General features: G+C 51.5%; 1 protein-coding gene across 16 annotated transcripts in view; it reads right to left on the bottom strand.

Moving 5' to 3' along the window:
* TLE3 (TLE family member 3, transcriptional corepressor) overlaps positions 1-23,536 on the bottom strand; it is a 46,639-nt gene extending 23,103 nt beyond the window's left edge. For 7 of the 16 annotated variants that reach the window (XM_037502819.2, XM_037502830.2, XM_037502825.2 and 4 more), the window contains exons 1-6: positions 22,370-22,624; positions 21,719-21,819; positions 21,134-21,197; positions 20,085-20,129; positions 2,519-2,581; positions 127-231 (exon numbers count right to left, since the gene is read on the bottom strand). In XM_037502819.2, coding sequence (XP_037358716.1) covers positions 127-231; positions 2,519-2,581; positions 20,085-20,129; positions 21,134-21,197; positions 21,719-21,819; positions 22,370-22,393 — 402 coding nt within the window. In that variant the 5' untranslated portion in view covers positions 22,394-22,624. Of the gene's footprint in view, positions 1-126; positions 232-2,518; positions 2,582-20,084; positions 20,130-21,133; positions 21,198-21,718; positions 21,820-22,369 lie in introns of all 16 variants that reach the window. The other 9 variants (XM_037502834.2, XM_037502833.2, XM_037502831.2 and 6 more) reach the window with 2 other exon arrangements.
* Positions 23,537-24,382: the final 846 nt, after the last annotated feature.

A 24,382-nucleotide genomic window follows, 5' to 3' on the forward strand; every position in this document is an offset into this window, starting at 1 on the left:
TAGGGGTCCGAGTCCATGATTCACATGGGATGGCAGGAGCCCCAGGGCCGCCATTCTTTGAGGCCAGCTAAGGTCAGGGTCCATCTCTGTTATGGTAAATGAGAGGAATAAAAGGGCTATACACACGGTGAGAGGCAGATTGGGGAGTCCACGTACCCCGATGATGGCGTTCAGCTCCGTCATGGTGACCTGCTTGGCACGTTCTACAGCCTGTGCCACCTGCTGCTGGTGCTGAAGGAACAGGGTGTGGGTTAGACATGCAGCTCCCCAAAGAAAGAAAGTACAGGGAGGGCACTGGGGACTGAGCACCCACAGTAGGCAAGGGGTTCACTCAACCCACACGGCACAGGGGGGATGAGGGGACACTTTTCACTTTCTTCTTTAAACCTTTTTTAGTAAGCAGATACTACTTTTGTAATCAAAACTTCCTTCGTTTTAAGTTATGAGCCAAAAGATGGCTATTAGTCAACCACCTCCCTCCACCACACACGCAGACTCGCTCCCGTGCATTTGAGCATGAGCTGGCCATGAGATGTTATTACTCAATGATCCCTAATGTTCTAAATCTGGTAACAGTGTTGTAATCATGTGGGAGGGTGGCCCCACTTTGGGGAGATGCAGCTAGTGGAAGTGGTGGCATTAGGAGTTATTCAAAGGGTTCGGAAGGAAAGGATATGTAGCTATATATACTCAACTTACATCTATCTAAATAGAAAGCAAAGAGAATGTGCTTAGACAGAGAGTGGCAAATGAATCCTAATAGAAACGCTGGGCCTCAGGTGACAGCTGTGTCGATGGAGGGTCATTGATTGTAAAATAGATACCACTCTGGTGGGAGATGATGGTAGTGGGGAAGACTCAGGAAAAATCTCTGTACCTTCTGCTCAGTTTTGCTGTGAACCTAAAACTGCTCTAAAAAAATGAAAGTCTACTTAAAAGCCTACCTTTTGGTGCATTCATTCCCTTCAGCCTGGAGTCAGTACCTGCCTTGTAGACAACTGTCTCCCCTGCCAAGCTGCAAGCCGCAAGGATGCTGCAGTGTCCTCTGTTGGTCGTTACTCTTACTCAGACCCAAGACTCCACGAGGGAGCGGAGGTGGGCCCAGCCACGGAGAAGGCATGGTTGCCCCAACTACAGTGGGCTCTACTGGATAGAGTCAGGCCCTTAGGTCGGCCACCTGTCAGTCCTACACTGAGGCGCCCTCTCTTCTCACAGCGCTGAGCCCAGCCCCTGCCTCAGGGAGGACTCTCTTGGCAAATGTGCTAGAAGGGGATGTGCCCAGTAGGATTGCCAATGGTAAGGGCAACTGTGCCTGGGGCCTGGGGTGCCCCCCTTTGGTATCCCTTCCCCTCACAGGGGCTGGCCCTTGGCACTGGCCAGGATTCCTTGTTCCTAGATGTTTCCGGGTATGGAAGCTGGGGTACAGGGAAGTAAAGGCTGGGAATACCAGTCTGGATGTGCTTGGGTGCACCAGGCATCACTCTATGCTTACTGTTAGCCCAGTCACAGGCCAGGAACCTCCTGTCTGGCCTCAGGCAGAGAACTATTTCTACCAGAAGAACCAGTAAATGGTCCCTCTGATGTGGCCGCTGCCCCCACCCCCCACCCCAGCCGGCTGGAGAAACCTCTATAAATCTCCAGGTTGTCAACTTTACTAGGTATGAATGGACAGAGGCTGGGGCTCCAGTAAGAGTTGCTCAGCCACTACACTGATTTAGAAAGAAAAAGAAGAGACAGGGCCTCCCTGGTGGCGCAGGAGTTAAAGTCTTAGTGCTATCAAGCTATTGGCAGTCACAGCAGCATGAGTTTGATTCCTGGTCCACCTCTTCTGCTCCCCACTCTGTCTCTGGTGAATCCTCTTATAACTCCCCTCCCCCGCATCCCCCATGCTGCTGGTGCTGGAGGAACAGGGTGTGGATTAGACATGCTGCTCCCTAAAGAAAGTAAGTACAGGGAAGGCACTGGGGATTGAGCACCCACAGTAGGCAGAGGGTCCACTCAACCGAAACAGCACAGGGGGTATGGGCAGGGGGCACTTTTCACTTTCTTCTTTAAACCTTTTTTAGTGAGCAGATATTACTTTTGTAATCAAAACTTCCTTTATTTTAAGTTATGAGCCAAAAGATGCCTAAAAGTCAACTACCTCCCTCCGCCGGGGCTGGCCTACACACAGCTCTTCTATGCATAAATAATAAAATCTTTTAAAAAGGAAGAGAGGGCCTCTCCGGTGGCGCAGCAGGTTGAGCACTGCGCTGTGAAGCTGTGTGCAGCCTCTGCAGCACAGGTTTGATTCCCGGCCAGCCAGGGAGAAACCCACATGGTGCAGCAGACCTCTCCTGTCTCACCCACTGCTCCCCTCAGCAGTGTCTTCGGTCCATCTGCCTGTTCTGCTCCCTGCTCTCTCTGGTGAATTCTCTCACCCTCCCGCACCTCTGACCTGTACCCCAGTTCTTGTATAAATAAATAAATCTTTAAAAAATAAAATAAAATAGAGAGAGATAGTAAAAGAATGACTTACCTCTTGTGACAGGAAAGGCATTATCTGTGCTAAAATCGTGTTCAGTCTCTTCGCAATCTCTGTCTGCGAAAGAAAAGAGACCGCATAAAACTCAGGTGAACTCATAAGCCACTGAAATGTCAAGACAGTGGAAGTGCAAATGCCCCAAGCCACAGACACCCGTAATGGATTGAGGCCGCCCTCAATCCACAGAACCAAGAAATCCCCTCCAACTCCCAGCCAGGCAGCCCATATTTGAGGTATGCTCCCAAATGCAGGCGCGTTTGGGAGCATGCTCCCTACAGGTGGTGGCTTACATTTGGTTCACAATATGACAAAACACAAACAGCCCCCTGCCTTGCACCCAGTGAAACCTATTACACGAGTGAAGGGCAGTGTGATGCCGGAGGAACTGCCATGGCCGAAGGTAACTGCAAGACGGGCTCTCAGCTGCCTAAGGCTTGGATGACTGGAAGTCCCCAGCTGCATAAGCCAAAAGGTTCCTTGTGGCCAGCCTCTCACAGAGATTATGGTGGCATTGAGGGTTCTCCCTCACACTCCCCCCACTGTTCACTGCCATCTCTCTCCCACCAGACCAGTCCCCAAAACCATCTGCCAAGTAGTATAAGCCTTCCAGCCTCAAATCCCACCATTAAGCTTTTTTTTTTTTTTTTTTTTTTTTTGCGGGGGGTGGTATAAGGCATTTTCTTCTCCAAGAAGCTACTCAGGAGATCCCTAAGCCTCATATAAATTGATCATAGAAAGACAGATCAAGTCCTACCCCACCACCTAACGCTCCAGCAAAGATCACATTCAGAAAACATCAACTGTTTCTGCCACCTGTCCGGGGTGAACCTGGGATCAAAAGTAGTTAGAAAAGAAAAGACATTGGTGCTAAATGGTTAACCGAGTCCACTGATAGGAAAGCCCAGAACCACGGAGAGACAAGGCTCAGAATTGCTTTTCTTATCTCATGCTGAATCCTGAGGCCGCCAGGACTGAGGTCCCAGGGCTGGCTTCAAAGCTTGCTTCAGCACATAGCAATCTTTCAAAGACAAAAACCATGACAACAGCCTTCGGAATCTCTGATCATCTGCATGTCAAATGATTTTGGATGAGAAATCCTTGTGCTCTCAGAATAAAAACAATGTTCTCTGAAGCCTTCCTGGACCTCATGAAAATTCTGGTGTGGGGGGGGGGGTGTCCTAGCAGCACACAACCCCCCCACCTTCCTCCAACCCCAACACAGTGAGGATGCTGCTGGTTGCAGGAGGAACCTGGTGCACACTGGCAGCCCTATGCTCCAGAGTGGAGATCAGGGATTCTGTCCCCTGCCTGGTACACTCCGTTAGCCTCGAGAACAAGGTTCTTGTTTCCCAGCAGGCACCCCTGTTGGCATGTGGATGGAGCATTTCTTTTCTCTAAAGGACCATCCATAGTTTCCCAGACCAAATGAGTGTTAACGGTCCTCACTCTCAAATTTGGGGGTTGGGGTGGCACCACCAGCCGAGACTCACGGGGCTTTACATTTGAGGCATACTCTAGCAAGGACCTGGCACATCTGGGTTGCTCAGCCTCATTACTACGGACTTTGGGGCCAGATAATTCTGTTATATGTGGGAGGCAGTTCTGTTCATTGTTAGGGTTTTTAGCAGCATCCTGGCCTCTACCCATGTGATGTCCATCATGCATACTACAAGACCCTGGGAAGGTTACCAAATTATTATTGCATAAATTATTAATCCAGCTAGATGAGAAGAATTCTACTCCCAAACAGGGTGCGTCTCGTTTCTGTTTTTTTCTCCCTCAAATAAACTGCAAAAGGAATGAAGTCTTGGAGTCAGAATTGGCTATGGCAGGATGGCAAGAAACAGCAGGTCTGCATCTCAACCTAAAGCTGCACAGAGTAACAGTCATTCAACTGTCACATGTTTGTGTGCCAAGAAAGAATAGAAAGGCACATTAAACCAAAAAAAACCCAGAACTACTGATAAACTAACCGAGCCAGCTTCACTGCTTGGGAACTGTATTGGTCCAAAGCCTTTGCCTTAAATGACGAGCATCACAGAGTTTAGCACATACCAAGTGCTCAATAAAATGTTTGGCTGAAAGAATCTCACCAGCCTCTCCATATGTATTTTTCAAGAACGCACCTTGCAGGCGCCCCATAACTCGATCTCCTCCAGTGCAGGCAGTACCTATTGGGATGGGGGGTGGAGGCCGGGGCATGGAGTGGTGACTTGTAACTGGGAGGTCAGGAAGGTGGTGGCCCATGCCTCTCACCAACAGGGTGAGATAGAGTAAGCAGGCCAGACCAACAGCTGTCTGTGCCCACACTCAGGGAGGCAGGCGGCAGGTTTTGCATCCTCCTGGTCACTTGGATCTCGCTACAATTAAGACTACAACTACAACTTGGTCTCCTGGGTGGGCAGGTACAGAAGGACTCCCAGCTGTTGTCTATTTTCTCTAGCAAACAGGTCAAGTGTCAGGGCCTCAGCAGTAAAAGGAAAAAAGTAAAACAGACCTCCTTCCTCATAACCTCGAGCAAACATGTGACCCTAAGTGAGCTCGTTCCGAATAAGAAAAAGGGACCTGCCTGATTTCATGCCACCAGACTTGGTGCCCACTGAGTGGCTCAGAAAGCCTGCGCACAGCTCAGAGCAAATTCCCTCTCGCCCACCAAAACCAGTTCTTGCCTCCTTTACCGTTCCAACACCACAAACATCAAGCAAGGGCAATATGAACAACTCCACAAAGCAAGGGCAATATGAACAACTCCACAGGCCTCCTTCAGGAGGCCTGGCCGTCAGCATCTGGGCCTGATCCTGGGGTCCAAACTCAGAGGCAGGCCTGCTGCCGGCAGGAAGGATGCTGGTTTGTCATGAGCCTGGGTTGTGTAGGGCTGGGGGATGGGCTGAGGGAAGGAGGGGTTTTATGCTTGGGACAGCTTTTGTAATAAACCAGGGCTTCCCTGTCCAGGGGTCTGTGTTCTTTTCCGGAAAACATGGGGGTGGCGAGAGCAGGCAAATCCCATCCGTCTCAGCTGTATGTAACTGCCGTTGTCTGCTGGTGAGCAGCAATCCCCGCTGGTTTCTCCAGCCCTGAGATAGGGCTCAGGGCATGAGTGAGTCCAAGAATGAATAGGACTGTGTTCACCAATTTTTGAAAATATTTACTTATTTATTTTTTTGAAGGTAGGGGCGGTGGCCAAGGAAGCTGGCTGGACAGAACAGCCTCTTAACAGCAACAGAGATAATGAAGGCTAGCTAGCTTCGGCCCACCCAGCTGTTGCAAGCATTTCACATGTGCAAGCTCACCGGTAACCCTATGGAGAACGCACTTAAGAAAACCTCCATTTTTCAGATGGGTAAACTGATGCCCAACAATTAAGGAACTTCTCTAAACGACCTCCTACCAAGAAGCCAAATTTTTTGAGAGCTCAGAGAAGTATTTTTAAAGGAAAAACTACCATATCAGGGTTAATAATTGACAGCATTTCCGATTAGAACAGCTGTTAAAACAGCATTCGATCCAACTCAAACAAGCTCTAAACACCAGTTCCAAGAAAGGAAGAGAAAAAAATCAAGATGTGTGACTTCAACAATCGGGACAGGTCACAAATCAGAACTGGAACCAGATCACACATCAGAAAACTCCTTTTGGCAATTCGGGACAATCTGTTATCAATAAGGCAGCTGGGGCTGGGGAGCTGACCTCCATCCTCCCCTCCATCTTGCTCCTGAAGCCACTGCCTTGGAGCAGAAGCCTCAGACTGAGAGGAGGGGGTGCCAAGGAGGAGGAAGGCCGGCTTCCTTTGGAAAGAGGTGTTTGGGGAGGCTGGTGGGGCCTTTGAAAGTTTCTTTTCAAGTGTAGTTCAAAGAAGGCAGCTTTGCTGCTAGAAAAACATTGTTGCTCAGAAGGAACTAACCTACTAGACACAGAAAGAGAAGCAGTTCAGGGAGACGTGCAGAGATCCCGCGAAAATCAGAATCTGCGCTCCCAACTGGGCGCTGGGAGTAACATCTGCCCCACGTCTCCGTTGAGATTGTTAGGCAAATAAATGATGGAAAACAAGATAGTGGGGGGCAAGTGTAATTTCCCAAAGAGCAATCTGCTCAATGTGCCTTAGTAGCTCCCATTTGCACGATCATCTTCTCATTAAAGCGGGACCTCTAAACATCTTGCTGTAAACTGGGGGTACTTGAGCACTGGGAAAGTGTATTTCCCTAACAACTATCATTCACACTGGCTGCTGCTTGTCACCCTTGCACCTTTGACGCAGACACCGAATTGAGGAACATGGAATCAGCCTAGAACTCTCCCCGCCAGCAACCTCTGCCTCCTGGTCCTTCAGCCCCAGCCAGTCTTTGGCCTGTATTTTAAAAAAGACATTTAGCTGACTGCTCAAGAAACAGCCAACTGCGATTTGCACCATCCACTGGCACCTCTCAGCTATTTAGTTATTTTAAATGGCCCAGTCATCTGTCCCTGTCAGCTCTTGCTTGAGCATGCACACTCCACTGCTAACCTCAAGCCAAGAGCAACAAGGAGAAGGAGAAAGCTGCCATTTTAAAGCATGTCATGACCCAAAGTCACATGGAAATGACTTGGCTTCTGCTACGACCTCTGCCTCCACAGAGTTGTGTGACTTTGGGCAAATCACTTCCCTCCTCCAGGCCTCAAACTTTGTCTGCAGTTCGAGGGATGAACTAGATAACTGAGAAGATCAGGAACCTTCATTTAGCATCTCTGAATGCTGCACTGCTCTGTGACACAGCATTTCCTCCTAAAGCTCATGAGTTGAAGGATGAGCAGAGAAGGGACAAGCCACCTCGTGGGTGGATTCCCAGGGCGGCTGGGGCAAGGCCCTAAGGACCAGTCTTGGTAGCATGAACGATTCAATGTGTCCATCAGCAACAGTGCACACAACTGTCATCAGAGCAGTAAGGTCGCTCCAGTAAGAGTCAAGTAGCTCCTGTCCCTGGTGTGTGACTCACAAAGACTGGTTGTGAGCAGGAGACGGTCAGATAGGGCGCTTCCTTTACTGGGAAGTAACCGCAATTCCTGAGGCTGGCAAACCGCCGCTATCAGATGTTACTTAGATCCTGGCCTCAATTACTTCTTCCTGGGAGAATCAGGACAGTGTCTTGATGAGGGGTATGTATTAGAGACCTGTTTATGGATGTGCACGGGAAAAATGAAAGGAGAAAAAGACCCCTGCCTACTTGCACAATTGAGTTATGCTCCAAAACCATGAGGAAATGGTGGTTAGTCTTCAATCTGTCCAGCAAGCCCTGTGTCATCTAGAAAGGCAGTCCTGGATCCCTGGCCTCAGGTGATGTCTCCAGAAATGTGCATTTGGGGTGGGGTCTCACTCGGCTCTGGGGCTCTTGAATTTTAATCGTGAATTAAAATCAGAGGGGCATGGGGAAAGGCTGGAGGCTGTGCAGAAGGAGCCGGTGCCAGCAGCCAGGCGCCACACTCACCCAGCTTTCAAATACTGGAAGATTCCGGAACAATGTGTCCAGGCAATTTTAACTTAAAATATCCCACTGCATTTCCTAGGCAATTCTAAATTGATAGGCCCTCAATTATTGGACTACAAGATGAAATTCCTTGCCAGGCAGTTTCTCCCTGAGCCGAACTCTTGAGCGCACCGAAATAAAGCAAGTGAAAGAGTTTTGCCAAATGCAGCAGCAAAGTCCAGGGACAGGGAGGGGTGAGACCTCCAGCAAAGGCCCCCATAGGTTGGCAAGCTCCTTTCCTTCTCCACCTTGGGCTCCAGGGAGAAGCAGCGCCACAGTGTCCTTAAGGAGGGGGAGCACAAATGATCCACTTAGCAGCCACGGGAGATGATGATGACCCTGCTCCGGGAGGGCCGGGAAGGGCTTACATCACAGATCGCTCAGTGATAGGTGAGCCTCCTTAAAGCCCTTTTAGCACTGACATATTGATCAAATTATATATAACTACAGTGCCATTAAATATTTATGCCTTCCGAGGAAGCCTGCTGAATTCTTTATGCCGGGAGGGTTTGGTACAAGAAAAGGCCCAGTCCTGCGGTGACCCTGAGGATCTGTCTCCCGGGGGAAGGAATAGGAAGCTGGCTGGGGCTGGCCTGCCACAGACACTCGCGCACAAGCCCCCATTCCCCCTGTGCAAGGCGAGGATGGCCGTCGGAATCCAAAGCACTTGTCCCTTCCCAGCTAGGACAGGGAAAAGGGAAGGGAGGCTGGATGCTGGGGGCATGACACGACCCCTCTTTGTGCTTCCTTGAAAGGAATTCAAGGCCTTCCCTCACTCTACCCACCAGAAATCTCAAGCATTTTCTGCGGAGATCCTAGGGAGTAAGGGAATTGAAAATGATGAGCTGAATGGGAAGGAGGGATGGGGTGGGTGGGGGTGGGTGTTAAAGGGCACTTCTCAGCCACCCACCCTCAAAGAGCCACCGCACAGTCGAAAGACATGTTCTGTTCCAGTCCCGGGTCTGTTCTGCACTTAGGCCTCAGCTTCTGTTATATGAAGGAAGCTGATTTGGGTCCCCTGTAACAGAGCCCTCAAAAAATGAATTAGGTGCCATGCGTGAATGAGTGCCCCATCCTGGGAAGGATTCAACGCAACCCACCAGGAATATGGGGCACCACCCCTCCATGAGAGGGACCCGCAGGCCTAGCTGCCCGCCCAGGCTAAGGTGCTAAGGCTTTCATTTCTCAGACTTTCAGTTTCCATCCACCAGGCTTCCTGTTAACAAGATCCAATAATCTTTAAATATTTGTTCACTTTAATTTCTTGGTTCCCAAACACATTAAACTCAGCTAGCCTCCCACCCCTACTCCGGGGGAGGGCCTTTCTAAGTACTGCTTGTGTAGACAGAATAGGGAAAGCCTTTTCAGATGACACCTTCCCCCAACACAGTTCATCCCAGAGGCTGCGGCTGCCACTACCCCTCCACACCTCCTCTCAGGTAACCCCTGCCCCTCCTCCACCCTCTCTCAGACTCCACTGCCCAACTCCTGCCAGGAGGAAAAATTCTCAATTCATCCCTGTGGGGTTGCCATGGAAACCCCCAGCCACCTAATCCCCCTTGGAACATTATGCAAATCTCCCCTTGCCCCTCAACAGGCTGTAAAAGTCACATTACCCTTGCAGAGGCAGCTCATTAAATTTTGGGTGTCTCCCCATTAAGGTCAGCACTACAATGACACACTGGCTATGACTTCTTAAGGCCAGGGCTCTTTGGGAAACCTGGCAGGAAGGGAAAAAGAGGTTGGGGGAGGGGACAGGCTAACCGTGGACAGAGCCCCATTCCATCCACTCACCCCCAGCTCCCCAAAAGAATTTGTCCCTTTTCCTGGGATTAAAAGGGTCAGAGGGCCCATTCCCCCCAGACAAAGATGGCAGGAGTCTTGCCATCTCATAGGCCACAAAAATCAAGAACAGCTATGCAGACACTTGCTTATGCAATCTGCTCCCTCTCAAACCAACCCCCTCCCAAACCACCACATTCAACCCTTCATTACACAGTTGAGGGTAATGAGGTCTAGAAAGGGCAAGGAGCTGTCTTAGTCACACAGCTGCAAGACAGTAGACCAAGTCTCCCAACTTAATAGTCAAAATTCTTCCCCCATCAAAGGTTCTCAATCAGAGATGCTTTTGTTCCCCAGGGGACATCTGGCTAAGTCTGGAGACATTTTTGGGGTGTCCCCCAACTGTGCTGGTGCTACTGACCACTAGTGGATAGAGGTCAGGAATGCTGCTGAACATCCTCCACACACAGGACGGCTCCACCACCAAGAACTCTCCAGCCCAAGTCCCAGGTTGAGCGACCCAGATGACACATCGCTGCCACAGTTCACTGAATCGTACAGTCAGGGGACCTGCCAGCACTGGTGCCACAGCCCTCAAGTACAAGTGGGTCTGATGGGCATGTGGGAAGACAAGACCCTGGCTTCTTGTGAGGCACAAACAGATCTGGTTTCCAGTTCTGAACCTGTCCCTGGTCTGTCACAGTGGAGTCACTTAACCTCTTCAGAGGTCACGCTACTGCCTAGCGAGTGGTGCTGACGACGTCTGCCCCGCAGGACTGGCACAGGAAGCCAGCAAGTAGCCCATGAGAAAGGGTCCTGGGAAGTCTCTCAGTATCATGACATCAAGTGGCTTATTCTCATCAAGTGGTTTGGCTCTTTGAGGACTTAGTAACTTTTGGGACTGTCACTGTGACATTACCTTGCTGGGGTTTTCATATTCCCAAGGTACCAGGCTAAGCAGTTAATAGACATCATTTCATATAATCCTCCTAACACTCCCTATAATTGCTCTGTCCAAGAGATGAAGCCAGTAGCCACGTGCGGCTAGCTAACACTCATTAAAATTCAATTTAAAATTCAGTCCCTCAGTCACAGCAGCCACGCATGTGCTGCTGGCGGCCAGTGGACAGTAAGATATTCATGTCTGTTACTGCAGAAAGTTCTAGTGAACAGTGGGTGTTATTACCATCCTCATGAAAAGGTGAAGTTCACAGAGGTGAAAGTCTGCCCCAAGGCACACAGCCAGCAAGTCCTGATCTAGGACTCAAACCCTAGTTTGTCTGACTTCAAAGCCTTTGTCTCGGCCACCACGGACATACTTTGTCCCAGATCCCAGGGCTCCACACCTAACTCCCCAGTCTCCCCTCTGGGAACCAGTGACTTCTGAGGAAAAGCTGAGTCCACCGGCACACAGGTGCCAGTAAGAGCGTGCTTATCCAGACACCCCCAGGAGGCCTGGGAAACACCCAATGTCCCTGCAGCAATCAGGGGCTGTACAAAGAGGCCTGGTGAGGTAGACTGTGACGGAGAGCCAGGAAGAAAAGTGATAGGAAAAAGAAAGAGATAAAAACCCCTAAAGGCTAAGAGTCCAAAGTTTCTAGAAGGCCCCCCCTTTGGGGTTGCTGCAGGCTGGACTTGGTGCCACAGTCAGCAAAGTGGAAAAGCCAATGTGGGAGACCCCTGCTGGGGAGGGCAGCTCTCTAGGAGTCCCAGTGCTTCATGCTGGCTTCACAGAGACCCTTGTTTCCCCGGATGACATGTGAGGTCCTAGCACTGAGGATGGGAGACAGAGCAATACCACGTGTCAACCTCAATTCCTCCAGAGTCCTTGGGAGGCAAAGCTGCTCTTAGGCAAAGCCTAGTGAGAACTGGACAGCAGGCTCTGTCCCCTGATGAGGGTGCTCAGGGCAGGGGCTGTCTTCCGGGACGGCAAAAGTTTAAGGAAAAGCTAAAACACCCCCTGACCCGTCAGTCCTGGCCTTTCACGACCCCCATCTGCCCTCCCATCAGGCTTTCTCTCTCATTCTGCACCATCTACTTTCTCTGCTCCCATCAGCCTTTCTCCCACCTTCTGCACCATCACCTGCAGCTTCTCCTGGGCCCTCTGAGTGGGCCCCAATACCTCTTCCTAAACAGGAAGTCTGCCGGTTCCTATGTCCATCCCAGAGTTTGCCTTCCTCTGCCCAAAAAAATCACCACTGTTTCTCAAAGCATGGTCCTGACAAAATTATCAGTTTCAGACTCAGGATTGGGACCTACTTGTGCGAGCTCTCCCTAGGAATTACTTGGGGAGGGGCAAGAAGGCCTCCTCCTCTAAACGCCCAGTTACATACTGGCTGGTGGTGTCGGAGTCTAAAAGCAAGGCCTTTATCATCGACCAAGAATGAAGAGCCCCCTTCCCTGCCCGAAAGTGCTCTTGACATTCCCCAGGCCGCAGGACAGAGGAAAGGAAGAACTCTGGCTGCATTCACAAGGGAATACGTAGCCTTCCAGGGTAAACTCAAAAAGGAATTTCTCCCATTTAGGCTGGTATAGTTTTCATTCAGAACAACAATAAACAAGAGATGAAGAGTTGTGAACAATGGTTATCAAGGATTTGAAAGGGCAGTGAGATGAGGTCACCATACTAGGGACCTCCATGCCCAAACAGGCCCAAACTGCCAACACAAGACAGGCAGTTTAATTTACCTCCAAGCCACTGGTCCTTACTTTCTGCTGTCCAGTCCCCAAGTTCCTTATTCCCCCAAAATGTCTGTTTATCGCCTCTCCTCCCAATGAGCTCTTCCGTCACCCCCTTCTTCCTTCCCCTTACACACTCAAACTATCTAGAATATGAGATTGGGGGGGAAATGCCTAAATTACATTAAAGAGGCTTTAAAATAAAGGTTTATGACACTTTGACATCTTTCTGTAATCACAATATTTGAAGCCAACAGGCCCACCACAGAAACCCTTGTATACTTTCTGGAAAGTCCAAGATGCTATACAGGGTCAGGGAGAACCCCAAACTGGAACATGACCCTCACTGTGCACCCAGGATGGGCCAAGCACCACGCAGAGCTCAGGGGCCTCAGTGACTACAAAACAGTCAAGTCCCCCGAAGGAACTCAACGCCTCCTCATTCCACACCCCTCACTTTACCTCCACTTAAGAACAGTCCTCTAGTGCCCTGGTGTAACCAGGTCCTCTCCACACCCCACACCTTTCATGCCAGGCTCAGAAGCTTCTGCCTGATGTTTGTTCTGAACCAAAATGCCCATTACTCTAGGTACCTAGGATGACATGTCTAATCTGCTTTGTAATCAAGTGCTACAGAAATATAAAATGACTATATTTTTATAATCTATAATATTTAGAGGACCAAATTTTTCAAACTTTTAATCTTCAATCAAGGCCTTCTCCTGGGATTATTTGGTAGTGGTGGTGGTGGCAGCTGCCCCAGGGTGCCAGGCCCTGTGCAGGTCCTCCACAAGATGGGTCAACTGGGACACACGAGCCACATGCAGCCATGTTCCTAGTGTCTTCCATAGGGCCAACCTCTGGGAGGGCAGGGCAAACCCACGGCCACAGACTCCAGGCCCCCATGGGGTTTCCCTGGCTGCTCAGGTCCCCCTCCTGGCCTTTCTTCATCCTTAGCATGCAACTGGTAAAGGGAAACTTTGGTGACAGTGGGGTAAAAGGAGCCTCTTGCCAACAGGTTATAATTAAGTCTGCAGAGGTAAAGGAGCAGGAGGGTACTTGTTCTTGAGCACAAGCTTCAGGGCTGAGTAGATGGGACCCCTGGTTAACCCCCTAAGCCTAGGATAAACCACCACTTAGGAATTTAAGTCCCTGCCCCTGTGTACTGAACAGTCTCCTGAAATCTGATTTGAAAAAGGCTTAAAGGGGCCCTGATCTTACTCTCCAAAAGCCGGCCAGCCCCGCCTCCCCCCACCCCCACAGCCCCCAAAAGGTGGCCTCAGCCTAATGTTCACAATGACAGCTCCAGAGGCTGACAGCCCATCCTCCTGCTGACTGTGCAACATCCTTAGCAAACAAAAGAACTCCCAATCAATGTGGGTGAGAACTGCCAATCCCCCATTTACCTCCTCCAGAGGGGCCCAGGCCAAACCCCCTGGGGGGAAGGCATGAAGGGGGAGGCATTCGCCCCAGTGTTCCTGATGTGACAGCAGGAAACTGCCCCTTCCCGAAGTTTTTCCTTAGTCCCAATTGGAGGGGGAACATTTGTTTTAAAAGGTAAGGGAAAGACCAGAACGGAAGTCAAAGGAGAACGGGAAAGAGGACGAAGAAAGCACAGCATCTTGGCTGGGAGTTGCAGAGAGCATTTGTTGAAAACATGATATTGTCCCTTTAAGCATATAAAAACAAGGCCCTTGAGCACGCAGTTCTCACTCTGGTACACAATTATGGGTGCTTTCAGCTGTCTAGCACTACTTCAAGTGCTCTCTTAAACCAGACTGTCAATGGCATGTTGAAAGCTATTTTGCTGGCTGCTATCATTAATAGCCAAGTGGAGAGCTCGGCTGATGAGAATTAAATATGGGGGAGGGGGCGGGTCATAACCAGTCATTACAGAATTACCAATACAAGAAAGGAAGACAATGCCACTTTGGGGAATAAAGTTCAAAAGAGCCTAACAGCGGTGGGGAAGCAGGCAGTGGAGGCCACAGATGGAGGGGGGGACCACCCCCACCCTGGCAGCAGATGGACTTGGGCCAGCTCTGGAGTGCCTTATCTGCCCCTGCAGAGCCTTATGGGAGTCACAGAGTCGGCAGTGAGAGAGCAGAGAGGCCTTGGAGATCACTTTGCTGTAATATGTCACCACCTTGCCTCACTCCCCATGTGGACCCCCCATCACCACCTCGAACCATTCCCATGACTTGCAGACTAGGAGCTTCCAGAACACACCTCTGCCTCTCCACAAGCTGTTGCCACCCTGGAGGAGCCTCCACTTGCTGGCTTCTGCCTAATGAGCCCCTGCCCTCCCTTTAAGACTTGGCCAAGGAACGGCCCTTTGGGGGAGCCTGCTCTCGAGGGACTGCCCTTTCCCAGGAAGAATAAGCTGCTGTCCCCAGGGCTCTTCGGGTGACACTCAAGCACATTAGCACTTACCTCACCTACCACCCATGACTTATTTAGATGCCCAACTCCCCCGTGGCAAGAATGGTATCTTATTTGTCTGTGTTAACTAGCTCCAGCCCACACCAAGCACGTCCCAGGCACCTAATAACCGTTTTGGGAATGAATCCAACCCCTCATTTTACTGATGAAGAAACTGGATGCTGAGCCGCAGGAGGAAGGCTGCAGAGCTGGTGGCCAGGCCGCAATTACAACCCTTACTTCCTACTCACTGGGCTCAGAGACTAGAATTCCACCCTCTGCCAACCTGAGTAATTCTGAGTCAAGAAAATTCAACATGTTTGATTAGCATCTATTTCATGCTAAGTGAACGCAAGACCTGGACAGAGGAGCTTCTCCATAGCTTTAAAAAAAAAAAAATCTTGAGATTATGAGGTGCGAGAAAGAACATCACAGGCCAGTCACAGGGGAGCATCCCGCTGAGATTTAGCCTTGATCCTTTTTGCCACTGGTTTTTGTACCAAAAACAAACAAACAACAACAACAACCAAAAAAAAAAACAGAAAAATGTTTTCATGGACAAAAGGAATTCACTGTTTTCCTGGGAAGAGCCGCCAACAAAAACTCAGGTAGGTGGGGAAGGAGGAGGAATTCAGACAGAAAGAAGAGCTCTGCACTGGCAGGGGGGCTCCTAAGTAGGAGCACTAAGAGAAAAGAGTCCTAAATAGGGGGCCAGGTTGCCCTCCAGCCTCCATTTCCTTGATTGGAAAGTAAGGACAACAGGCCGTCTATCTGCCCATCTCCCAGATCACTCAAGTGACCACACAGTGAGGAGGACCCGGAGAAGCTCACCTAACCCCCAATTGCACAATTAAAGAACAGGGGTCCAGAGAAGACTGGGAGGGGTAGGGTAGGGGGAGCACCTTCTAGGTGGACAGGATAGTGTAAAGGGGGCTTTAACTCAATAGACCCCCAAAGCTGGGTGAGGCAGGAATCCCAGTGAGAGGAGTCGTGTGCCAGGACACGCTGTTCCAGAGAACAGTGATAAGGCAGGGAAAGTTCAATGGAAACCAGGGTAGAGAGGCTCTTGGATGCCAGCACTCTGACCCAAAAAAGGATATTCAAAGGAATGTTTTCTTCAGATGCCACCAAACAGTACAGGACCCAGGTACCCTTCAATTTGAGAGTGGGCCCCGCTTTCCCTACCAAGCCAGACTCAACTTGTGGTCCGGGGTCTTTGTAACTTCGCCACCTGGTGGCTCCCCCTGGCTACCCACACCTCCACAATGGTCACAGGACTTCAAGCTGTTGTACCAAGATCAAGGCCAGACCCTCTTTGCTTAGAAGACCCAGAGAGGAGGTGACAAATGGGACTGTCCATCTCCCTTCTCCAGCCCCTGTTGTAGCCTTGGGTGAAAAGTTCACAGTTTCAACCACTTTACCTCAACCCTGAACCTGACCTCTGGGGCTGCTAGTTATACATTCTATTTATTGCAATGAACATCAAATCATTAGCTCTGCAAACCGCTGGCAATTCAGATCAGGACTGTAGGCAGAAGAGGACTTCACTGATATCGTTATACAGTCCGAAATGGAATACTTTGGACTTTGGTGTCACCAATTTGTTGCCCATGCCTCTTCAGATAATAAAGCCGAAAGAAGCAATAGTAAACACACCGAGTTAAATTAGCACTCTTCATTGCTTGAGTCTTGCTGAAAGAGAGACATAGGCTTGGAGGCAGAGGCTACAATGGCTATCACGGGGCTGTGTGATCTGGTCCTTTGGCTCTCCTCTCTGGGCCTCAGTGGCATTCCCTGTAATGTGAAACAGGGCTCTTCCAGTTTCAGGATGCCGAAAGAAAGGTAAAGTGTTGCTCATTTTACGGGGGGAAAAAAGGTGACTGCTGCCCCCAAATCAAAATACCTCAAGTCCTTTTTCTAAACATCAGTGCTCAGCAGCAGAGGGTGAAAAGTCTGCCTGACCCAGCTTTTCAGAGTGTCAGAGCCTCAAGCCCCATGTACAACAAATAGCTGCTCTGGCAGCTTCTAAGCTGGCTTTGAGACTTGTGGCTAACACTGGAAAGCCTAGATGGAGCTGATGGACTGCTAGGCCATCGTCGCCAAACTGGTCTCGCTGAATCACCCTTGACGTTCTGCCTAGAAGCAGGGGTTGGAAGGAGGTGGGTGACCTCTTGAAGTCTTGGGCCAGGCCCGTGATTCTGTAATCTTTGCTTTCCCACAATTAGGGAGGGAGGCAGCAGAGTAGGAGGAGAAACCATCTATTACTTCCCTGGGATTTGACAGTTTGGAAAAAGGACAGGGAGACAGAGACACAAGCAAGAAAGAAGCCAGCCACGGTGAATCCAACCTCAGTAAAAAAGGGGCAGGACGCATCTCATCAGCTGCCCTCTGTCAATACTTGGGCACATCTGGCAGAACCTGAGGTTCGAAATTCACAGGCATTTTCCGTCGCACCAGCAAAGAAGAGCTTTTAAGAAGATGTACGGTGGTAAGAGGGTGTGCATCTATGGTAAGAGGGTGTGCATCTATGAGTGTATTTGTGTGAGGACCAACCCATCTCCCAAGGTGCTAGCTCTGTAGATGATCTATTATATAAAAGAACAGACAGTCCCCGCCCCCCACTCCTGAGCTTAAAGATGAAGAATCCAGCCTGTTTGTTCCAGGCAGATGTAATCACACGAACAGTCAAGTCTAGAGGGCAGGACACTGCATGAATAATTCAAGCACTCCAGTCACTTGATTGTGTGTGCAGATAAAACACCAGTCAACCGCTAAACAGGTCAGCTGATAAACTTGTTTGCTCAGGCCTAACCACCATCCGCCAAATGCACCCAAGACCCACACTACAATTAGTGGCCAGGTTTCTTCTGCACAAGCCTCGCAAGCTTAGGGAGTGGCCAGCCCCATTAGGTCAGGGTTGCATTTCTCAGCGCAAGGTTTCTTCACCTCCTTGCCTCTTTGTTCCTACACAGCCACGGGCGATTGCACCGCCTCAAGAGATTGCCATAACCCTGCAATGGCACCGCATGGGGAGCACACACACTCATCCTGGGAGACAAATGGGAACTGAGGCTGGCTGGAAGGCAAAGGTGAGTGTAGCGTGGGGTAAAGCACCCGCTTTGGGAATCCAGACACCAGTTCTACCCTCCTGTGCCCCTCTCCCCAAAGCCTCAGTCTGCCCACCTATAAAAAAGGGAGCAAATAAGCCATTTTCTGCCAATGGCAGCTGTGAGGATTACATGAGACAATGCAGCCAAACCTCAGGACCCCCCTCCCCCCACCCCCAGAGCCCAGTTTGCAGAATGGCCAGAAGTCCTAAATGTACACTGCTGCTTTTTATACAAGCCCCACCACCAAAAGCAACTCTTTAGGATATTTAACTCTTCCTGGATTCAGAGTGTCCCAAGGACTCTGGGAACAGCTTTGCTCCAGCCAAGGTGAATTCTTTAAGCCAAGGAACCATGCACTCACCAACACAGAGAACACCACCCATGCAGACCTCAACACGCAACGGCATATTACACCTTAATTACGAAGCTCTTAGAATAACTGCTGCTATAAATTTTAAACCTGGGTGCAATTACCCTCTTTAAACACACCCAAGATACTAAGCGCTATGGAGGGAAAAAAAAGGGGGGGATGGAGGAAGAAGGCGGCAGGGCACCTTGCATAACACACTGATGTTCCTGAACACCTGGGACCTAAGTTCTACTTCGTGCATTCTCATTGGCCCTATCAGACTTGGTCCATTCCCCCCTAAAGTTGAGCAGAACCTGTCTCTAGTTTATTCTCCCAAAGAGAAACATCTTCATACACAAAGAGGTCTCTGTTTATTATTTCTATGGGTCAATAAGTAAAAACCTGGTAGCCTTTATGGGCCTTCCTAGGGAGCTAATCCCTCAGGAAGCCACATGCTGGTTTCCCACATTGCTCAATAAACCCAGGCCCCTTTCTGGCTGCCCTTCACCCAATACAAGCCTCCTTCCAAGAGGAGAAAGAAAACCACAGACTCTACACAAAGCCACTGGAGCAGGCAGGAATCTACCAGCTTTCCAGGGGTCACCTGCCCTTCTCACCTGCCCTGGGTCCTGCCCCCTTAAAGAGCAAAATTTAAACCTTGTAAATGACTGTTAATTTAGAGCAGAAAATCCATTCAAGTCACGGTCACCAAAGGCTAGAATGAGTCAACAGCCTTCTGAGATTTCAAGAACACCAATTGTTAAAAAGAACAACCGGCCTGCCTGCGCCATTTAGATGTGCCAAGTCAACTCTAATCTCCAGGCCGAGCCAAATTATAGGCAGCCTCTCCTTGGAACACAAACACACAAACAGGCCTCTCCCACAGCCCAGCCTAGCAGCCGGACTAGTTACTGATATGCACAGAGATAAAGGGTGTTTGTATTTGCTCAGTTTGAGGTATACTGTTATTAGAAGAGTGACAATACGAGGTGGTTTACATATCCATCAAACAACACCACACTAGCTAAACTGGTTTGACTTCAGGATTTCAAAGCTGAGCTCAACTCCCAGCCATCACAAAAGTCCTGGCTGAGCTGCCTCTGGGCGAATTACTTCACCTCTCAGCTCAGCTTCCTTCTCTGTAAAATGGGAACAAGTCTGCCTTCAAATGAAGACAGAGATGAGAAATCGGCCTCATAAACGTATGGCATATGAATTTTAGTTCGCCTTCAATATTTTTAAGCAGTTAATGGATTGTTCCCTTAAATTCTGGCAGCTCAACCTGGCATGTGAGACTCTAAGTTTCATCTTATCAAGGCGGAACATCACATTTTCATAGGATCATGCAATGTACTCTAGAGCGCACTTACAGACACACTCTCCTGCATTTCCTCTTGAGAATTTTACATTAAAACAAAGCACCAGTCACCTCTAAGCTTCAGGAGTTTGCAAAATAGGTGCTGGAGGTGCAAATTTCCCTTTGCTCCTTTATTCTCCACCAAAATCCAAGACCAGGATAATTTCACAAGCTCCAATGCTAAACGTTCAACATGTCCAAGAAACCCATAAAGCCTCAGAGCATTCATTTCAAGGCCTGGATCCATTCACTCTTCCAGGAACAGAAGAACTAGGTTCACTTTCAAACAGAAAGGGACCTAAGAAATCCATGGATATGCGTATTTAAAAATGAGATACGTATTTTTAAAGAGAAAGGCACTTACCTGCTTGTGCATTTCAATGTTCAAGCCATAGGACATTTCATAGTACTAAAAGTAAAAAGAATTTCCATTAACAGAAAAAACAGAGAAATCTGTTCATTTTTCAAAATCAGCTTTTACTTGGTAAGGTTTTAACAAAACAGTGTTTACTAAAGAAGTTAAAATCAAACTCTAAAGCCAGAGATAGAGAGAGGTTTCAGAGCCTACAAGGGGTGAGTGTTGTTCCCATGTGACCAGAACATTCTATGTACAGCAGTAGAAAAGCTGGGCCCTCCCCCCTCTCCCACAGGCACACATGTGCCACATAACCTGTTTATACAAAGTTCGGGTTCAACAGGGACTCGTGTGTATACTGGGACCCTCATGTCCTCTGAGAGTTATTTAGCAATGTGTGGAAGGCCTCTTATGTGGAAAGCAGTGCAGGGAGCTGTGCTTAAGTGCCTTCCCTGCCCTTTCACAAACAGGAGAGTTAAACCTGCTGAAACAGACACTTGCAGAGGGGCAGAAGGTCTACCTACTGCCCCAGGGCTGACACATTCTCAAGTTGGGGGATCCCTGGGAAGGGGAGGCAGAGAGCTCAAAAAGACTCCACCACTGTCCTAAAGCCCTGAAGGAGCCAAAGGGAAGGCGGGGAGAGGGTTTATGTCCTACTCTGGCCAGATCCCAGGGCTGCAGAGAAGTTTCCAAACACTCCCAGGAGGTCTTTAAGAGAGATTTTTATCCAACCCTATGTGGACTGATTCAATCCTATCTTATTAGCCAAGATAGGGCAACCAGCCCTCTGGGAAACCTCCAACACACAAATTAAAGGGCACCAAGGTGGTGAAGCAGTGCCGGGCTTAGATGTGGGTTTCTCTCTCTGCCCGTGCTCTCATCCGCCCTCCACCACTAGCTAGAGCTAAGGGAAACTGGGGAAGGGTCAGAGGGCGCTCAGATCACAAGATGCTCCCAGAGCTCCTCCCAGAGATGCCCTAGAGCTCAAGACTCCCAGAGCCACACCGCACCCCCGCTGGCTCGGCCGCCCGCCTTCAGGCCCCTGGGCCGCCTCTCACCATCACATAATGGCGCTGCATCTCCGTCTTCTCGTTCGCCAGCTTGTCGTACTCCACTTTGAGGCTGCGAGGGCAGGAGGAGCCGGCTCAGGCCTGGAGCCTGCACAGCCTCCTCCGAACCCCTGGACTCCTGAGAGCCATTTTCCACTTCCCTGACACCCCCGGGGGAGCCCCATCCTCCCGCAGCCTCTGGACAGAGGGGACTTGGGTTCCCCACCACCGAGAGGGGGGATGAAACAACTTGAAACTTCCCGAGCTGAGCAAGTGGACTCCGCTAGGTCCAGGAGTGGGGGAGGGGAGCGGAACCCCGACGCTGGCTCACGGCCCCCAGAAGCCAGAGCGAACCCACCGGCGACCCCCGACCCTCACTTCAGGAGGGCCCGGGGGCGGGCGGCACGGGAGTCCGGAGGCGGCGAGCAGCCAAGGGTTAAAGCACCGCGCACGGAAAGGGGAAACAAAAGGCGGAGGCCCCGGCCACCCGGCCGCGGGGGTCAGGAGCCCCCTCCTTCCCCGCCGCGGGTGGCAGGAGCAGCGGCGGGGAACCCCCCTCCCCGCCAGCACCCGGGCGGCCCCCACCGGCCTTACCTGTGATACTGAGCTTGTAGGAACTGGAATTCGTCTTTGATCCTGTCACAAGACTCAGCCACCGTGAATTTAAACCCCGGCTGCCCGGGTTGATGGGGTGCCTGCAGTCCGCGACACGACGGGGAAAGCGCGGGGGCGTTAGAAAGGGGTGCTGGCCGCCGGGGCCCCCAGGCGGTGTCTCCTGCCCCCCCAACCCCCGCCCAATCAGAGAGGCCACCTTCACCGACCAGAATCTTCCTAGCAAGTTTCTCAGGTTCCCCGCGGGGGAGGGGGCCCCCAATCCCTCCCTATTGGCCGGAGGGTTCCCATTCCCAAGTAAGACACGGGCGGGGGAGCCAAGCCCGGCGAGTTGGAGACTTGGGTGAGGGGGCGGGAGGCAACAGGAAAACAAACAGTTCCCTGGAGCACAAGCAGACCCCCACGCCACACGGGCTGAATTAACCTCTCAACGGCGCCCCCCATCTCCATCCCCTTTGTGTGAGCGCGCGCGCGCGGGGGCGCGCACACACACACACGCACACACGCGCGCACACACACACACACACACGCACACCATAAAGGTAGCAACAAGGAAAATGGAGGTGCCAGCTAAACTGCCTCGTTTACCCTGCCTTGATAGATGCTTAAATAAACCGAGTTGCAATTACTCACCGGATGTCTGCCTTGCGGATACATGGCAGGGAGGGGTCGTGATTCCGAGAGCTTGGAAGTGCCGAGAGCCCGGGTCGGGGAGGTGCGGGGGAGGGGGTAGCCCAGCCCCAGCGGGGGGCGGCCGGGAAACCGAGAGCTCGCCCCCGGCCCCCCCAGCTCGCTCTCACAGCGAAATCCCAGAATCGGGCGCCCGCCCCAAGAGGAGACAAAGAGCCGCGGAGCAGGCGGCAAAGTCGTCGGCGGGCGCCGAGGCCGGGCGGCGGGCGCGGGCTTTGTGAGCTCAGGGCCCCGCGGGCTGCGGCCGGCCGCCTTCCCCCGGCTGCGAGGAGCGCGTCAGAGCCGGGGGCCGCGCGGACATCGTTGTCTCCCCGGCGGGCCGGTGCCGGGTCCCCAGCCCGGGGCCCCTGCCGGGGCGCGCGCGGGTCCTCTCCGGGTCACTCAGCGCGTCGCACCGGGAGGGGGCGCGCCGGGGCAGCCCCGGCATCCGGGACGCGCGAGTCCAATCCTGGAGGCGGCGGTCGGCGAGAAAAGGAAGGAGGAAGGCTCCGAGGTGGTGGCTTCGGCCGCAGGAACGCCGGAGGGTGAGGGCGGGAGCCCGGCGCGGGCGCTTCGACGCCCCCCCTCGGAGGAGAGAGCCTGCTGCTCCGTCTGCTGCTGCCGCCACGGCCGCGGCGCGCCGTTCCCAGGGCCGAGGAGGAAACTCCGGGCTCAGGAGGTGCAAATCAAGCGCCCCGGCATGCTAACTCCAGCGGGTCCAGGAAGCCTCCGCCAAGAGGATCTCGCTGCTCCCAGGTCGAGCGCCGCGTCCCCAGCGAGGAGCACTCGGCGCCGCCGCCTCGGAGCGCGCCGGCTGGAGAGCGCTGGCGGGGAGACGCAGCCCGAGCCCGGGGCGCTCTGCGGCTTCCTTCCTTCCCCGCGGCCCGGCGCTCCGCTCCGCGCCCCGACAAACCCCCAAAACACACACTAGCACACGCACGCGCACCTACGCACACGCACACACCCCAAAAAAGTGCCCCGGACCTGCGGATACCACACACAGACCAGCGAGGGGGACGAGCACGAGGTCTGAACTGCCGCGAGAGCAGTTCCAAATAGGGACTGAAAAGTAACAAAATAATGTGGCAGCCTCGCCCGGCGCCGGCCAATGGGAGCGCGGGACCCCCACGTGGGGCCGCCGGACTCGGCCTGCCACTGGGCGCCGCCGGGCGCGACGTCACAATGCCCTCTTGTGTCTAAAACTATGCATGAAAAGTAGCAATCAGGCCCTACCCGCTGGTGACTTTCGCATGGGAGTGAAAAACAGCGCTCCTCAGATCAGGAATTAACCGAAAGACATATAATAAATAGATATATATTATAGTCCTGGGCTGCTAGAGGTTTTTGTTTTTTTTTTTTACCTCCTCTTTTTTTTTTTCCCACGATCTACTAGCAAATAATTATTTGGCGGGAGGAGGAAAGAGAGAGACAGAGGCAGAACAACAAAAGAAAAAAGACAAGCTGTACAGTCCTCAAAACCTGTGGCTGGTAGTAATGTATCCATTTTTTCTGCAGTGGCGGCGAGCGATTCCTTCCTCTAATCTCATTAGGTCTGCAAAGCAGCCCAATTAGATACTATAAAACAAACAGAATCACTTTGTCACTTTAATGTTTTCACTTCAGAAGATTTAGGACCGATAAAATGGTGGCTCCCAAAGTTGCCTCCCATTTTAAAGATTTTGCTCGGAACTGAGGGGGTTTCTTTACCCCTTTTCCTGCACACACAACACTCTCACACACACACACTCACACACACACACACACACACACCCCGTCGGCCCCCAGCTTTCCTTCTTTGTTCCTTCGTCCTTCTTTTCAGAAAGCCAAATAAACAGCGTCTTTGATGTGAGACGGCTGCCAGCGAGAAGTCTGAAGAACTCTTGCTTGGCGGGCAGCGCAGATGGAGGGGTCCGGCTGCCCGCCGACAACCAACTCAATTTTCACCGTCCCCGTGGGGGGCCCTCCCGAGGGGGCGAG

Source organism: Talpa occidentalis, unplaced genomic scaffold, assembly GCF_014898055.3.
Source record: "Talpa occidentalis isolate TD23 unplaced genomic scaffold, MPIMG_talOcc4v2.1 talOcc4.11, whole genome shotgun sequence".
NCBI lineage: Eukaryota > Metazoa > Chordata > Mammalia > Eulipotyphla > Talpidae > Talpa > Talpa occidentalis.